This window comes from Pelobates fuscus, chromosome 7 (assembly GCF_036172605.1).
Source record: "Pelobates fuscus isolate aPelFus1 chromosome 7, aPelFus1.pri, whole genome shotgun sequence".
In the NCBI taxonomy this organism is placed as follows: Eukaryota; Metazoa; Chordata; class Amphibia; order Anura; family Pelobatidae; genus Pelobates; species Pelobates fuscus.
In genome coordinates, this window is record NC_086323.1 from 48,182,095 (window position 1) to 48,200,365 (window position 18,271).

The window sequence follows — 18,271 nt, forward strand, 5'->3', positions numbered from 1 at the left end:
ATGTTTAGGTCAAAAATATGCCAAGAGGCCAAATTCTTAAACTGTGCAAATTTGTTCTAAAAATGATTTCCTTTTAAATTCTCCATAACAAGACAAGGCATTTCAGACTTCAGCTAATACGCGTGACCAGCCTTGTCAACCAGTGTTATGTAAGTCAGCCTAAAACAAATGTGTAATTCACCAAGTTCGACAGGTTCTTGCAATGTCCTATACATAACCTTCACCAAGTTAAAATAGAGGGTGCAAAAAGACTGCTTGCTGGCTTAGGATAAAAGTCCTAGCTGTTCCCCTACAGCCAAATTTGAAAATGTAAGACAGACCGGTCAAGGACGTCTATCCCAGCTTTGGTTCCTTGTCCCTCAATAGGGTGAAGTTAGCTTCCATTTTACCCGATTTAGGTAAAGCATCTATACGTTTTTCATATTGTCTCTTGTTATGTACTAATGATTAAAAAAAAAATATATAAGAATGTAACACTTAAAGAGAGAAAGTACATTCAGCCAATGATCCTACTGTATTTACAGCATGAAGGCCAAGCAAATAACCCAGGAAACAAGGTCCCTTCAATTCTAATGCAGCTCAACCTTATCAGGAGCACTTCCCAAGCAGAAGCTGTATAGTGCTGACACAATAATGGCACTAATAGGACAGGCTGGAATTGCTGTGATAAAAGTTGTGCTTACCCAGGCATCTGTGGTTATTTTAGCTGCCACCAACACATTTAGTCATTTTCTAGAACATATCACAATTCATTCTTGCTTACATTCACAAGACTGTGTTTAAAAACCACTTTATTATTTGTAATTCATATCTATTGTAACCTACACACAGTTTAAAGAGGATGTGTCTGTAATAACTGCTTACACCTACTTTGTGCAGTGCTGCTCAGTAAAGCATGGCTCATTTAACACATGAGTTGCCTTGTTATGGGGGGGGGGGGGGGGGGGGGGGGAGAGATCATATCAGTCACATTATTCATTTGTAAAATCTGTATACAGTGTAGTTGTATTTGGGAGAATATTATATTGTGGCGTTGCCACAGCACATCATCAAATGAATACAGATCTGAGATCAACCAAAAAGGTTAGTACTTTAATCTTACAAATCATTTTGTACTGTGAGTTATAATGTTCTATTTGGTCAGAATGTTATTTCAAAGTGCACGCGCATGAGCAGTCAGCATGAATCCGTAAATATACACAATGCATTGTGGGTGATCTCACGATGGGGCAGTGACAGCTAATCTGGTCAATGCAAAGGAAGACTAGCCATTACCACCTTGGGGTAACACACATATTCACGTTATAATATTTGTAAATAAGAACATATTAATGGAACAATATACTTTTAAAAATATTTAGAAGGAAACTCCGAACATGACATTTTATGCTCATCACAAAGGTTATGTTGCAAGGAAGCCCTAATTTCTCTGTGGTGCTTAGTTGCTGGTGAGAGTTTGGTTTTTGGCATACTTTGAAAGAATTACCAAAAATACATGAATTACAATCAAGAGTGTCCAGCTAAGGTTGCCTGACAGGTATTTTTTTTTAGCAAATCCAATGTTATCATAGCTAGACAGAAAGAATAGCGAAATTAATTACCGTACCTGCACATATATGTTATCTCATTCTGACCATGTGTCTTTTTAAAATGAAAAACAAAACCTGCAGGCCAGCCAGTCAGCCAGCCAGCCAAGCAAATGACAATATGTAGTTTGGCCACACTCCAGGATGTCAGATTACTCTTAACGGATGAGAGAAAAATGCAGAATGCGGTGTGATTTTTAATTTAAAAATGTAGGTTTGTTTGTTTTTTACAGACAAAATATAATTCATTGCTATACTGAATTTTTTACCTGAGGGCTAGAAGACACAATAACACACACAAATTCTGAATAGCATAAAAGGCATGGGTGAATACACGTTTTAAAATACGCTTTGATATACTGTTCTGTTTTTCAATACAAAAATCACATGATGGTACTATGTAGAGAATGGAAGTTGTTAAACATATTTTGCTATCCATTTTGCAAGTAAATACAGTATCTCACAAAAGTGAGTACACCCCTCACATTTTTTGTAAATATTTTATATCATCTTTTCATGTGGCAACACTGAAGAAATTACACTCTGCTACAATGTAAAGTAGTAAGTGTACAGCCTGTATAACAGTAAAACCCAACACACAGCCATTAATGTCTAAACTGTTGGCAACAAAAGTGAGGACACCCCTAAGTGGAAATGTCCAAATTGGGCCTAATTAGCCATTTTCCCTCCCCGGTGTCATGTGACTCAAGTATTACAAGGTCTCATGTGTGAATGGGGAGTAGGTGTATTACATTTGGTGTTATCGCTCTCACACTGGTCACTGGAAGTTCAACATAGCACCTCATGGCAAAGAACTCTCTCGTGATCTGAAAAAAAGAATTGTTGCTCTACATAAAGATGGCCTAGGCTATAAGAAGATTGCCAAGACCCTGAAACTGAGCTGGGCAAGACCATACAGAGGTTTCACAGGACAGGTTCCACTCAGAATAGGCCTCGCCATGGTCGACCAAAGAAGTTGAGTGCACGTACTAAGCGTCATATCCAGAGGTTGTCTTTGGGAAATAGACGTATGTGTGATGCCAGCATTGTTGCAGAGGTTGAAGGGGTGGAGGAGTCAGCCTGTCAGTGCTCAGACCATACGCCTCACAGTGCATCAAATTGGTCTGCATGGCTGTCGTCCCAGAAGGAAGCCTCTTCTAAATATGATGCACAAGAAAGCCCACAAACAGTTTGCTGAAGACATGCAGACTAAGGACATGGATTACAGGAACCATGTCCTTTGGTCTGATGAGGCCAACATAAACTTATTTGGTTCAGATGGTGTCAAGCGTGTGTGGTGGCAACCAGGCGAGGAGTACAAAGACAAGTGTGTCTTGCCTGCTGTCAAGCATGGTGGTGCAAGTGTCATGGTCTGGGCCTGCATGAGTGCTGCCGGGACTGGGGAGCTACAGTTTATTTAGGGAACCATGAATGCGAACATGTGACATACTGAAGCAGACCACGATCCCCTCCCTTCAAAGACTGGGCTGCAGGGCAATATTCCAACATGATTACGACCCCAAACACACCTCCAAGACGACCACTGCCTTGCTAAAGAAGCTGAAGGTAAAGGGGATAGACTGGCCAAGTATGTCTCCAGTAGTCTCTAACATCCACCAGCTAGCATGGTCTCTAACATCCACCAGCTCCGTGATGTAGTCATGGTGGAGTTGAAAAGGACTCCAGTGGCAACCTGTGAAGCTCTGGTGAACTCTATGCCCATGACGGTTAAGGCAGTGCTGGAAAATAATGGTGGGCACACAAAATATTGATACTTTGGGCCCAATCTGGACATTTCCACTTAGGGGTGTACACACTTTTGTTGACAGCAGTTTAGACATTAATGGCTCTGTGTTGAGTTATTTTGAAGGGACAGCAAACTTACACTGTTATACAGGCTGTTCACTTACTTCTTTACGTTGTAGCAATATGTCATTTCTTCAGTGTTGTCACATGAAAAGATATAATAAAATATTTACAAAAATGTGAGGGGTGTACTCACTTTTGTGAGATACTGTAAATGGCTTCCAAACAATATATTCCTCTTGGAAAAAAGGCCACCAATGAAACTTAAACATTAGTTCAAGTTTGTCAGATCAATATTTGTAATGGTTAAACAAAGCAAATATTTATCTATATATTCTATAGATCTATATTTATACCAGCCTCCAAAGGTTCTATATTTACCTTTATATTGCAAGCCTGTTCCATCAACCTTCGGGCATTCTCCTCTGCTCTGTAACGTTTTGGCAACTGGACACGGAAAAACTTTAGGGCCCCCTCAAAGTCCGCCTGAAGAAGGTCTTCTTTGGATGTCTGCAAGAGAGGATTAAGAAACATATATTAAGGTCTGGGCCACCAGAACCAAGAAATGTTGAAGTAACTTGAAATGTCACGTTTATATTGATTTCTTGCACTTGAAAATACCAACAGTATGTTACATAGAGGAACATAAACAAATTTATCATTCATTTCAAGCCCTAAAAAGTGCTGCTTTAAGCACCGATTTAGGATGCATTATTAAAGGACGCTGGTATTTCTGTACAGTTCCTCTGAATAAAAGAAAGTGTACATTTGGAGGTAGAGTCACTGTGTGACTCCAGGTGTGTATTTATTAACATGTCACGGGAATACAGGTGTTTCATTTTGTGTAGCGTACTGATTCTATTTTGTTGTCTGACAGGGCTATTTACCAAAGTGATTATACACAGTGAACTTCACATTTAAAGCCAGAGTAGCTGAATTGAGAGAAACAGTGATTTAGATCATTTTTTCCAGTTTATTGATTATTTTGACTTTGAATTCCAAATTCACTTTAAATGCTCAGTTTAGTGAATGGCCCTGGGAGAGTTACCTGTTAACTCCATTGTTCAAGGAAAGTAAACCATTCCTTCATCAATAAAATAAAGTATTCTGGCTGTAATTTGAAAGACGCTGGGATCCATCTTGGGAAAGACGTACTGTTACGTTTTCTTCTAACGTAACTCAGCTTGAAATTCTAAGTTTTATTAAATTAGTGCAACTGATGGAAATATAATCAAGTTGCTCCTACAAACAGGAAGAAATATTAAAAAAAATCAGACATCAATGTTTTACATTTGTATGTATGTTTAATCAGTTTGATGTTTGATTGGCACCTATAAAATTGGCTATAATAAGTAAAAATGTGTGGATTTAGTTGTTAATTGCCTTATTTAGACACATTGCATGCTTTTTGTAAAGGCATGGCAGGACTTTTAAATTTTTCTTTCTCTTGGAATATGAGATACATAATATCTATGGGTAGTTAACAGATTCCAGACAGTCTAGCACCCTACACTACATTTTCACTTATAACTGTAGCATATTCTCCCCCAGTTATCACTTTACTAATGTCCGTGTGTATAAAAATTCACCCATAGAAATATGAAATTTCCTCTTTAAAGATTCATTCAAGTTTTATTTAAAGTAGTACAATTTGCATATTTTACCAAAGCAAAAGCTACTGCTAGATAAATTCAAGTTAGTGTAGTTTTTTAACCATTCGGTTTACAGAGGGCAGTAGTATTATAGAACAAAAACAGCTAAGCCAGGATCAGATCATTATTAAGGCATAGGATGAGGAGAGATTGCCACGAGATATCATCTTAGCCAACGCATGCAGAGGACACTAGGCCAAAGGTACTTTTCAAATGCTCAATGGTGTTCAGTACACAACCACAACTGATAGTTGTTGAGATCCAGTCCCTATCACTGCTTCTATTCTCTAAAGCAAAAATACGATTTAGGAGTGTGATATAGAACAATACCAAAAGGCAAAATAGTTTAACCTAGTGCAGCTATTATGTATAAGGTGCTGTAGCCCCAAAAGCAAGCAAAATATAGCAATCCAAAGTATTCATCCCCAAAGTGCAGCTTAGTTATAGGGGCCCACTAGTGCAGTCCAAATTTATTCAAAGAGCATTCAAAGTACAGATGTTTCGGGATCCTGTCCCTTTATCACTGATAAATACCCTCCATTTACCCTGATCTGCCTCCTTGACAAGTTCCAGCCAACCCTATGGGGAAGCATTGTGATTGGCTCAACCACAACTTATGATGATGTCAGCAGACAGCAGGCAGTTTCAGAGGCAGACAGGGGCAGAGCCAGCAGCTGCAGACTTGGATACAAGTAAGATTTTACTATATTTGGGGAGGCAAAAGGGAGTCGGGGGGGCTAGATGTTTTTTTTTTTTAACACTATAGGGTGAGGAATACGTTTGTGTTCCTGACCCTATATAGTGTTCCTTTAGAAACCATATACACATCTTAGAGAGACGTGTGCATGACCTTAAATTGGAGTGTGACTATTCTTCAAAAATCGGGCCACTTAGCATACATTCCATTTACAGATGAATGTGGGAAGGTGGCTCCATCAAAAGCATGACCCTCTGTTGTGGATAGTTAGAGTGCAAGCATGACCATAACCCTCTGTCATAGATAGTTGCAGTGCAGGCATGACAATAACCCTCTGTTGTGGATGGTTACAGTGCAGGCAGGCCCTAAAATTCTAATGTCTACACAGTGTGAATTGGAAATCTGGTTATAGGGCTGGTGGCTCTACCACAGGAATGTCTTAGTTTTAGGACCAAGTTTAAAATTCCTACAATATCTACGGTTTCTAAGCCTTGAGAAACTAGTCATATCCAAGCGAAGGAAAATATCATTTCATAAAAAAATGGTAAAGGGACGCTATAGCCACCAAATCAACTTTACCTTAATGAAGCAGTTTCAATGTAAAGATCATGCCCCTACAGTCTCACTGCTCAATTCCCTGCCATTTAGGCGTTAAATCACTTTGTTAATGCAGCCCTAGTCACACGTCCTTGCATAGCCTTCCTAAATACTTCCTGTAAAGAGTCATCTAATGTTTACACTTCCTTTATTGCAAATTCTGTTTAATTCATGCAGGCTGTGTCAGTCACAGTCAGGGGAGGTGTGGGTAGGGCTGCCTAAACAGAAACAAAAGTGATTTCACTCCTAAATGGAAGATAATTGAGCAGTGAAACTAAATAGGTCTGATCTAAACACCAAAACTGCTTCATTAAAGTTGTTTTGGTGACTATAGTGTCCCTAAAAAATGTGTTTGTTTATATCAATGGTCTATGTCAGTCTTATCACTAAAAGAAGATTAAACGCTCCCACCCAAAATGAGTCAATGATTTAAACTACCTAGATAGCAATTCCAAATGTATTGCTACGTATGGCAACATTTCTCCTGTTATTCAAGACTGACATACTTTTAAGATACTTGATTGTACAAATTATGATTAGAAGCCTTTTATATGTGATAGTAGGTGATTGATAATCATTTAAATCCAGATTCACTTTAGCAGATATATACAACTCTCCCCAGAGTCTGCATGAGGATTATGTGAATTGCAATTCAATAATACCAAGGGCTGTAAATGGCAAACCCAGCACATAGAGAGATTTCTAAATATTATTATCAATAGACAAATCTGGCACTGTACCAACGCTGCACTCCAACTCAGTTACAGTTAAAGGGACGCTATAGTCACCCAGTCCACATAATCTCAATGAGTTGGTGTGAGTGCAGTGGTCCTGCCTTTTTAACCCTGCAGTTTAAGACATTGCATTTTTAGAAACTGCAATTTTTACATTGAAGGGTTAAGTCCATCTCGAGTCAAACTGACATCCACGAGAGGCGCTTCCTCTACACATGACACAGAAGTCCCCAATAGGGAAGCATTGATTCAATGCATTCCTACAAGGAAGCTTGAATGCGTACACAGCACACATGAACATCAGGCCTCGAATGCTCACCTTAATGCAAGATTTGTATTCCTAACGCTATAGTTTTCCTTTAAGCAACACAGAAGTTGTAGTGCACAGGAACTAGCATTTCAAATATTAAACATCTCCAATTAATATTTCGCTTTTTTATCGGTCATAACATGCAAACAACATGAACTCAAGCAGAAGACTACACTTCAGGCTGTATTAGATTATTAAAAACATTTTAAAAGATAAAACCAAAAAGTATAATCCATTAGAAAGTTCTATCATTTGACCTTATGGAGATAGTTCTCAACACCTTGGTTATCGGAAATCTCCACAAACCCTACATTTCAGAATATGTATAAAATGCCCATCGCTTCAGGTGTTCGATATAAACCTACAAGCTGAGATAGAAAGCACATAATGTTCTGAAGGTGATTAAATTATATATATCAATATCAGAGTCCTTACATGACCTTTTTGGGTTTTCTTTTTGAATACCTTTTAAAATGATATTCTCTGTGGACCAAGAGATGCTTCCAGCATAGAATTTTACAGTATTCTGTGTTTTCTGTCTTATATCTGGGAAAGCCTCACTGTCCACAAACGTGGTCAATACAAAAAAAAAAAGAATATTTTTACAAAACTATCCAGTGTTTACTAAAACACTTGTTTTTTTTATCTTTAATGCTAAGATACCAAGTAACATATAATGGAGATAGATAAGCTTTTTGAACTATACCTCTTGTTGACAATTATTTAAATGATGCTTCATGGGAAAGGGGTCCACAACAGCTCTAGTGCTGAACTTTAGACAACACTGACCAATACGAACATTGTATCAACACAAAAATCTTCTACAGAGTAACAATATGTCCTTTTTCTCAGGTATTCTTATTTAGACAGCCATACTATAGGCCCAGACTTCTTCTTAATTTATTTTCTTTAACAGTATGGGATACAAGATTAGCAAGAACGATGCAACTAAACTGAAAAGCAACCACTGGAAATGAATGACATTTAAAAGGATAGCTCTCAACAAGTGCCAAAATGGACAAAAACAAATGGGAATGGATACTGTCGTGGTGAACAGTTTGTTATCCGAGAGCTCACATGGGACCACGAGTTGAAACGATCTTTAGTTGTGAACAGGTGATTTCATTATAATAATGGATATACTGAGTGACTTGTATATGCGTTCATTCAGTAATGCACGTCACCTGCCTGGAACCCTTGGTTACAGAAGTTTTAGTAAGTGAGATACAGTAAGCTAACTGTTCTACAGGTTTCTAACATTCTACCCCAATGTTCGGAATGAGAGAATACATCCATTCATGATAATGACCAGATGTAACCTCAAAACAGACAGTTCACCGAACAAGACCATCAACGTGGCCCATATGACAGAGCTGGTTTACTGCTGTATATATATATATATATATATATATATATATATATATACACACACACACACACACACACACACACACAACACATATATGATAAATCCATGCAAAATGACAACATGCAGTCACTATTAGGGAAGAATGACGATGCAACAAGTCTCTCACCGCCAAGAGTCGGGGTACGAACAAACGATGCCCCATGCCCAGAAGCTCCAGAACGCGACAGGCGTACTCGTTGACAAAGTTGCTCTTCTCATCTTGGATTTCTTGTGACTTTTTCACGGGAGGGGAAAGCTTGGGGGCTGTGGATGTAAAAGGAATACTTTCCTCCATAAGATGCTAATGGAGTCTCTCGGCAAGACACCACTTTATCAGTGTAAAGATATGGAAAGGAATGCCAGCAGGATTACGGAGAGAGATGGTGCATAGAATTGGATGGTGGTGTGTGCCAGTCTTGGGCATCTAGAGTATGCTATTCCAAGCTGTCTCACTGCACACGAAAAACATTCTTCGGAGGAAGAAAACCAGAGAACCATTGGGGAACCGTATGTAGAAACAAAATAAATAATGTCAGTGTCAGCCTCAAAATAAGCCTGCCAGTGTCAGTGAGAAGGAAGAGAGAGTGAGCATGCAAGGAAGCCGGCTGGGCCCAGCTGCTGTATCTATGTGCTGGGCTGAGCTGCAGCGGCAAGAGATGAGATCACTGCATTTAACAGGACTGCTGCTGCTGCCTCTCATCATGAATCAGTAATGAGAGTGGGAGGAGAAAGGGAGGTGAATGACCAGGGAACGAGGGAGGATGCTTTGTAGAGGATGCTGTAATCAGAAACCAATAGAATTGTGTGTATTCCACATCACCCACCCCAATTTATTTGACACTCTCTTTTTTGCTGTTTCCTTCTTTGGCATCAATCCATTTATTCTTCTTAGCACGTTCTTTGACATCTGTGTTAATGGTTATATCTCTCATTACGTAGGCATTGCAAGGAAGCCATAACTTAGAGAGGCAATGACAGCATCTTAATCTAATTAGCACCCATCCAAAATATTATGTTTTTAATGCATTACACTAGTAATGTTTGCCTTGTACGTTTCAGCTGTTGAGCAGTGTATAAAAGTGTTTTTCTACAAGTGCAGTCGCCACGATAATGGCCAGCCTTGTATTGATCTGGCCGAGCATTACCGGACATACGGTCTGCAGCAGCTGTAAAGGAATAGGTTAAACATGCAAGCTTATACATTCACAGACATGCCCGCTGTAAGAAATGGCAAACACAAATCAGCATGTTAAGATAAAGATCTGGTATACAAACAGCTGACTAAGGACACACGAGGGATGCTTTTCTGCTAGATAAATGGAGGTTGCCATTTCTAAAGATCATTTCGGGTTGAGGTATATCCCTGAAATTAAACTCAGCTGGTTGAGCAATATAAAATGCTAAACAATAAATCTCTAGCACCCTCTCCTGTTTGATACTGGAATTGCAATCCAATAAGTGTTTCTCTGTGTATAGTTGGGGTAGAAACTGTAACTGGACATGCTAGACACAAATTGTACTATTTCTCTGCACCTTAATAAAACCTGGCACATGGCTGTTATTAGCTTCAACTGTGTTTTTGGTTTTATTTAATCTTTTTTTTAAGAATAAATGTAAAATATATATATATATATATATTTAAAAAATAATAATAATATACATATATATATATATATATATATATATATATTTATATTGTTTGTGTATTGTATTTTTGTATTATTGTATCCTATTGTAACAATGCAATGTTTTGTGGACCCAGGACATACTTGAAAATGAGAGAAATCTCAATGTATCCATCCTGGTAAAATATTTGATAAATAAATAATAAATAATACAAGCTGGGGTCTGAACACTGATTTATAACTTTCAAACGAAAAGTGATTTTCACCTGCATATTATATCATCCTTGGCACAGAAGGGATTTAAATAATATCTCTAGCACTTCTATTGCATATTCACAGCACTTCCATTAAAGAATATTCAAGTCCCTTCTAATGGATTGGTTTTAATTGGATTGGTTTTAAATGTGTCTGGCTTCTCCTGGTCTTGGGAGACATCACTGAACAAGTTGCAATTCATGAGGATTTTGCAGAAAATTAAAAAGTGAGTTAAGATCTTGTTTTTCATTTTATTTTCTATCATCACAGTGCATTAAAAAAGATCAACACTAGTAAGATGTACCATATATAAATGTTTAGGCTTACATCATTATCATCCCTTATTTGTGTCCTGCTTTCCACACTTCCCTGGGAACAACAGGAATCCGTTAAGCATTCCTCTAATAAGCAAAGCCCATGCAGATAACAGAAAATGCTTGTGCACCTGAGAGGGTCCTTAAGCGTTTACATGGGCATATAGTCTCTGTATTAAAAGGAAAATAGCAGTATTTAAAATATTATATTTACAAAACATGTATATGTGAAGTGTGAAAATAAAATTAGATATAAATCCACACGCGGGCGCCTCCGTCTTAGGTCTCTGTCAATCAATATTATAAGCAATGGCCTTGGAGCAGCAGGCAGGAGAGGGGCGGCATGGCCAGAGGGGAGATCCAAGCTTCCTTCACCAGCTAGCACATTCTCCTCCTGTGTGTGGCTGAGGCCAACAGAGGAGATTTCCACGACTGGCCCCTGCAGGGCTCTCCCTCGCCTGTATTATTATAGGTTACCATGGCAACGCTCTGAAAACTTTCCCAGTGCCAGCCATATGTTGTTGTCTGCACCACCCCCCCCCACCATCTGACCAGGGAAGCAGGTTCCCCCCCCTCCCTGGTCCAAGGTAAGCCTCGGGGAGGAGGGCAAAGAAACTTTTATACTGGCCATGTCACCCTATCACAGCACCCCCAGTATTACCTGTCACCCCACCACAGCCCCATCACTCCACTACAGCCCCTGTCGCTCGACTATAGCTCCTGCCACTGCAGTATAGCCCCTATCTCCTCACTACAGCATCCACCGCACAATAGCCCATATCCTCCCACTACAGCCTCTTTTAGCCTACTATATCTCCTGTCACTCCACTATAACCACTATCCAACCCAAAATAGTTCCTTTCCCCCACTACACCCCCTTTTCCCTCACTATACCCAATATCCATCCCACAATAGTCCCTAACCTCCCACAACAGCTCCCAATAACCCCATTATAGCCACTACCCCCCACTAAAGCCCAGAATCTCCCTTAGTGCCCTAAATGCAACACAACAAGCAGCCATCCCGACATGCAACTCCACAGGCAGCATTTCCACAAACGTACAACACCACAAGCAGCCTCCACACACATACACACATACAGATCCATCCATACACACACCCTCTCAGCTCTGTCCCACTTATCATCCAACCCCCAACCTAGAAACCTTCACCAATCAATCACCCCCCAAACTATATATTTATGGTGAGGGGTGCATTTAGGATGCTAGCCTTGGGCAGCAAGACGGGTAATCAGGCCCTGGTTATAAGTTCTGTCCTTACTGGTTTAAGTAAGCTTACAACCTTTCTATAGTTGTAAGCATACTGTTTATTTACAAAAACTTTCTAAAGGTTAAAATAATGCTAGTTTTTCATAACCATTGTAAACAGGACTCCAAATAATGTCCTACCAATAGTTTGGTTACTCATTATGTAATCGTAAAATTAGCTTACTGGCCAAAACTTTAAATGTATAATTAGCTCCATCACTAGTTTGTAAATTGGTAAATCAGCTCAGTGACTCACTCTTCAATTGTAACCCATTATAATCTTAGTATATCCCTAATACTAAGCCCAGGGTAATAGAGGGCTTTCCTCTAGTGGTAAAGGTGGCGTCACTAACAAACAATTTACAGAAAGAGATTGCCTGAGGACTAAAATATATTGAGGACTAGCTATAAATGGAATGGGACAGAATTGTCGGTCTCAACAAAGGGGGCTAAAACCCCTGGCTTCGACACATTATTGTGTGAAAGTTACACAAGTTCCATGTCCTTTTAGAACACTGACATTTATCTTAAAACAAGTCAGTTCCATGTGATTATCTTTGCAGAGAACGATTACCGGACACCAGGAGAGAAGGTGATTTATCACAGCTGCTCAGCTCATTAGCTTGACATGTACAACCTAGTTTTGAAGCACGCTGCGATAACACGTTGGCTCCCATTTATATGTACACCCTGTAGCATTATAATCAAATCATGGCACTTGGAACACGAGATGGCAAATGACCACGAACAGCAGAATCTCAGGGATCACATCTTGCAGATGTCAACCAGTATTACAGGTTAACAGGATGCTGTAAATACATGTAGCCTATGCTGGCTCAGAGTATTATGCTGCACTTTCAGGAGCAAAAATAAACATTTTTATAAAAAAAAATATATACATAGATATACACACACACGAATCATTGCAAATGCCTACTGCACAAACAACAGTAATCCAATTAAGAAAAGCTAATTAACAAAACAAACTTTCATCCAAAGATCACCTTGTAGAGAAACAATATTAAAGGGTGAAAGAAGGATAATCATTAGTGTTTATTTACGAATAGGCAGAGCCAAACAGTTTTAGAACTATAACCCCAATGATGCTGGTGCAAAGCATTGTGGGAATTGTGAGAACAACACATGGAGAGCAGCCTACTGGCTACCCATTATTAGGCAAAGCAAAAATAAATTGTGCATTAAGAAAAAAAGTGTCAGCTGAATGCCAGTTCAGCACACAGAGACAGCATGCTTCCTTACAATTTATGGGGCAAGCTGAGCAACAGAATTCTTAGAGGAAGGTACCATTTATGGGCTGTTTGAGATCCAGAGCTCTGTCTAATATCTTAATATTTCAAAAACTACAACACACACTGTAAAATTAAGCCGACATTTAAAAGATTTTAATTAAAAACACATAGTGGAAACTATGCTTTGCTGGCTGCAAAGGAAGTGAACTGAGGACTTTTGAAGTTGGCGAAAGCAGCCATTTGCAGCCCTTGCTGTCTTTGTAAGTTCATGTGAATACAATAAAGAATGTTAGGGTTCGTTCTGGTAGTGGTGAGTCCTTCCAGGAAAGTTGCTGCACATTTCTATGATCCGTCGCACACAAGGGGTTGATCTTGCCTGGGGCTAACAGATTTTATGAGTGAGATTTAATTTCTGTTTCTAAATTATTTACAATCTTATCCAGAGTTTGTATATAAGGATATCTCTCTTTATATATATGTTTGTGTACCATATTTATTTGTGTTTGGAGAATTACAAAGGAATTTGTAATGTATTGGTTAAATAAAGGGAACCATTTTTTGAACTCTGCTATTCTTCCAGCAAATGTAATTCCCTTGACATGTTTCCACAGTGCTCAATTAAATGAATAACCCCATTAGTGTCCCAATCTCCTGTTCCTTCTTTCTTTTATTTTATACATCTCTACTCTGCCATTTCCTTTTTCTTGTCCCAGTTTCTTTTGCTCTCACTGGTATTATATATCCCAAGTGTACGTCAGGCTGACAGCAAAGAAGTGTATTTATTTTTAAGAGACAGCCATGTTTACCCTGTTAATGGAAGATTCACAACTATTAATACACCTCTATGGCATTAAACACTTGCAAACACAAGCAAAATATGATGTCTCTCTCTTCAATCAGAAAAAGATATATTTATGAAAACCGCAAAAAGATTGGACACGTATGCTAATCATAGATTACATATTTAATACCGTTACTATTTTAAAATTAGTATGCTGTCTGTTACATTGACTATCATTGAACCACTTTGTATTTCTAGGTTTCAAGACAGACCTAGACTTACAGAGATGCTCAAAGCACTATAACTGCTACAATATACACTGATCAGCCACAACATTAAAACCACGGACAGGTTAAGTACGTAACAGTGATTATATCGTTAAAATAGCACTTGTCAAGGGGTGGCATATCTTGGCAGCAACTGAACAGGTAATTCTTGATTCTCATGTTTTAGAAGCAGGAAAATGGGCAAATGAAAAGATCTGAGTGACTTTGACTAAGACCAAATAGCAATGGCTAGACAATTGGGTCAGAGCATCTCCAAAATGTCAAGTCTTGTGGGGTGTTCCCGTTTTTAATGGTTAGTACCAACTAAAAGTGATTCAAGGAAGGACAACCGGTGGATCGGGGTCATGGTTGCCCAAGGTTTTTTGATCACATGGGAATCAAAAGTTTGCCTATTTCATCCAATCACAGAGAAAATCTACTGTAGCTCAAATTGCTGAAATACTCCATGCTAGCCATTATGAAAAAGGTGTCAGAACACACAGTGCATCACAGTTTGCTGCATATGGGGCTGCATAGCCACAGACTGGTCACAGTGTCCATGATAACCCCAGTTCACTACTGAAAGCACCTTCAAGGGGGGCATGAGTGTCAAACCAGGACCATGAAGCAATGGAAGAAAGCTGCCTGGTCGGATGGATCTGGTGATTCTTTTAGATCATGTGAATGGCCAGGTGAGTGTGCATTGTTTACTTGGGTAAGAAATGGCAACAGGATGCAGTATCGAAAGAATGCAGGTTGGCGGAGGCAGTGTTATGATCTGGGCAATCTTCTGCTGGGAAACTTTGGGTCCTGGCAATTATGTGAATGTTACTTTGACACATACCACCAACCTAGAGATTTTTGCAGACCGAGTGCATTCCTTTACAGCAATGGTGTTTCCTAATGGCAGTGGCCTCTTTCAGCAGTATAATGCCAAGCTACAAAAAGTGTTCATGAATTGTTTGAAGAACATGACAAAGAGTTCAAGGTGTTGTCTTCTCCTCCAAATTCCAAAGATCTCAATCCAATTGGGCAAATGTGGAATGTCCTGGATCAACAAATCTGGATCAACAAATCAATGCAACACAGCTGTTTTTTTTCAGCATGAGGGTGATCTACATGTTATTAGACAGGTGGTTTTAATATTGTGGATGATCAGTATTTTACAGTGCTTATGGCTCAAAGAGATTGTGCATATAATCCATTATACATATTTCAATACATATCACAGAAAAGCACTGCAAAAAAATCATTATTGACCCCAGAATCACAGTTTGATCTCTCCTTGGATCAAAAAGCTGTTACCTCACACGTGAAATATTCTATCCATTAATATTATGTTATTTTTCCCATTAATTCATCCAGTTCCCGTTTAAAAATCTGCAAAGATAAGCCACCTCTTCAGGCAGAGAATTCCCCGTTCTTACTGTAATGAACCCTTTCCTTTGCCTTAGACTAAATCTTCTTTTTTCCAGTCTAAATGGGTAGCCATGTGTCCTATACATAGCCATTTTTACAGATAGATTTAAAGACAATGGTATGTATTGGCTCCAATTTTTATTTTTTTTTTAAATTCTTTATTTTTGTTGTGCAGGTGAGTACAAAACATAGTCATGCGCGCCACAACAGCGTAGAATAATATGGAAACATAGACATGTAGAGCAGTGGCTCTGAGAACCTGCACATCTTTTTAAGGTTATATTAGTTACATAGGTATGTCTAATGAACTAGGCAGGTCTCGTGTTAAGAAAAGTAGAAGATAATAAAACAGGCAAACTTTTTACACGCTATTGTTTGGGCTTAAAACACGACAGTTCACAGTTTTCATAGTAATGATCAAGCTTGACTTGGGTTAAACCCTGCCAGTAAGAGAGTACAAGTAGGTATGGAGTGCCCCTCCAGCCTTCCCCAAGCCTTTCACCACATATAACACAACATTTTGGCTATCTGAAAATAACTGCACCGTTTTATGATGTTGGTATGTATAGGGAAATATATCTGTAGGCAAGTAGCTGTAGACATTGATAATCGCTATGCAGCCCGAGGTTAAGCGTCAGTGGCTTGACATGCCTGTGTATCTAATGCAATTAGAATAGCCCTAGAGCTTTCTAGTATAGCATAGTAGAATAAAGGCTATGCAATAATAGTAAATTAGGAACCTGAATAATGGTTCAGGCAGTGAGCGTTACTTTAGAGTGTAAGTCCATCTTTGTGCTTGCCGGCAGGAAGATGCGTTTTCTCTGTGTCCCGGCCCGGTGTAACGTACTGTGGTCGGTCACCCAGGTATGCAGTGTGCTCTGGAGTCTTCAACCAATGCCTCGGTGTGGTTGTGTCGGTCCCTGCCACGGATTCCCATGTCGTCGAGTGTCCGTGCGGTGAGCCTGTGGGTGTGATGGGTGTCATTGGGGTGAGTCAGTAGGCTGTGGTACAGTTGTCTTCATAGCAGGGGGTGCCCGTGGCTTGCAGCCCGTGTTGCGGTTTGTTGGTGCTCGTCGTTTTGCCACCTTGTTTGGGTTGGTTGTCTGTTTGACCTCCGCCAATTTCTTGTGTTTTTGAGCCTCCTCAGGGGTGCTGTTAGTCGTTGCGGGTCGGGCGGTGGGTGGTATGGTACGTGTTTTGAGGTGGGTGGTAGCGGATTCCCCTGCCTCAGCCTGTGCTCAAGTCTAAGCCAGAAGTTTGCAAATATCTGGTCCAGGCCTGATAGAGGGGCTTGTTGTGCCTCATGTCCGCTCGCGGGTCTCCGCCATCTTGGGTCATTCCCGCGGCCCTCCGACATGTTCCTTGCTTGTTTTTGCCCTAAGTGGGGAGGCTCCGAGTGGTGCCTATTGTAGCTGTCTTAGCTCAGATCAGGAGAGAGCTACAGCGAGGTACGTCTTCCCTCCATGACAGTCAGGCCCCCTATTGGCTCCAATTTAATAAGTTTCCGAAAGATTTCATAAAGTTAGAAAAAATTCCAAATAATTTATCCTCATCCCGGGACACTGGAAAAAAAACATGCTAAGTGAGTGGATGACCAGAGTGGAAGACATCAGAAGAATAGAGGAGCTCATCCTCTCAGCGGCGGGACGCATACAACGCTACCACGACACCTGGTACCACTGGCTACGATGGCTCGCCTCTACCACAGCGCCGGGAGGAGACCAACAACCCTCAGGAGCAGAGGGGGGGCTCTCCACCCGTGTCGGAGCCGGGGGAGCTGGACCGGGACCTGAGCTGAACCTTACCTAACCCACCCCTACCTCCCTCTACACCACCCACCCCGTTTGCCCTGGAACCATCCACATCTTCTGGCCCCATCATTCCTCCCTCCCCCTCCCCCCACCCGGGCGACCCTGCCCGCTCACAACCCAGCAGAAACGTACAAACCACCCCCCCAGACACAGAACGGACGTCGTGCACCACAACCCCAGGCATCCGAATGGGACGTGGCCAAGACACACGACAAAGACACACGCGAGACAGCCCACCAGGGGCATCCCCCCCATTACTCACACTACAATGACCAATAAGACAGCAACCCTAGCTCCCCTCCCCACTTACCAGACAGCTCCGAGCGCAGATACACCCCGACACACGACCCTCTGCCGCCCACTAATCTCACCTTCCCCGGTTAGCATCATTAACAGCTAGGCTTCGAACCTCATACCCGAAGCCCAAGCGACAGACCCTCCCTACTAGACCTACACGCCGAGATCTGATACGAGTCACTACCAAGTAAGATA

The 18,271-nt window shown here is 40.4% G+C and overlaps 1 protein-coding gene across 2 annotated transcripts in view; it reads right to left on the minus strand.

The window, feature by feature from the left end:
• RABGAP1L (RAB GTPase activating protein 1 like) overlaps positions 1-18,271 on the minus strand; it is a 342,839-nt gene that overhangs the window by 56,682 nt on the left and 267,886 nt on the right. The window contains exons 1-2 of one of the 2 annotated variants that reach the window (XM_063428177.1): positions 8,918-9,478; positions 3,774-3,902 (exon numbers count right to left, since the gene is read on the minus strand). In XM_063428177.1, the coding sequence (XP_063284247.1) occupies positions 3,774-3,902; positions 8,918-9,085 (297 nt within the window). In that variant the 5' untranslated portion in view covers positions 9,086-9,478. Of the gene's footprint in view, positions 1-3,773; positions 3,903-8,917; positions 9,479-18,271 lie in introns of those variants that run through there. The other variant, XM_063428176.1, reaches the window with a different exon arrangement.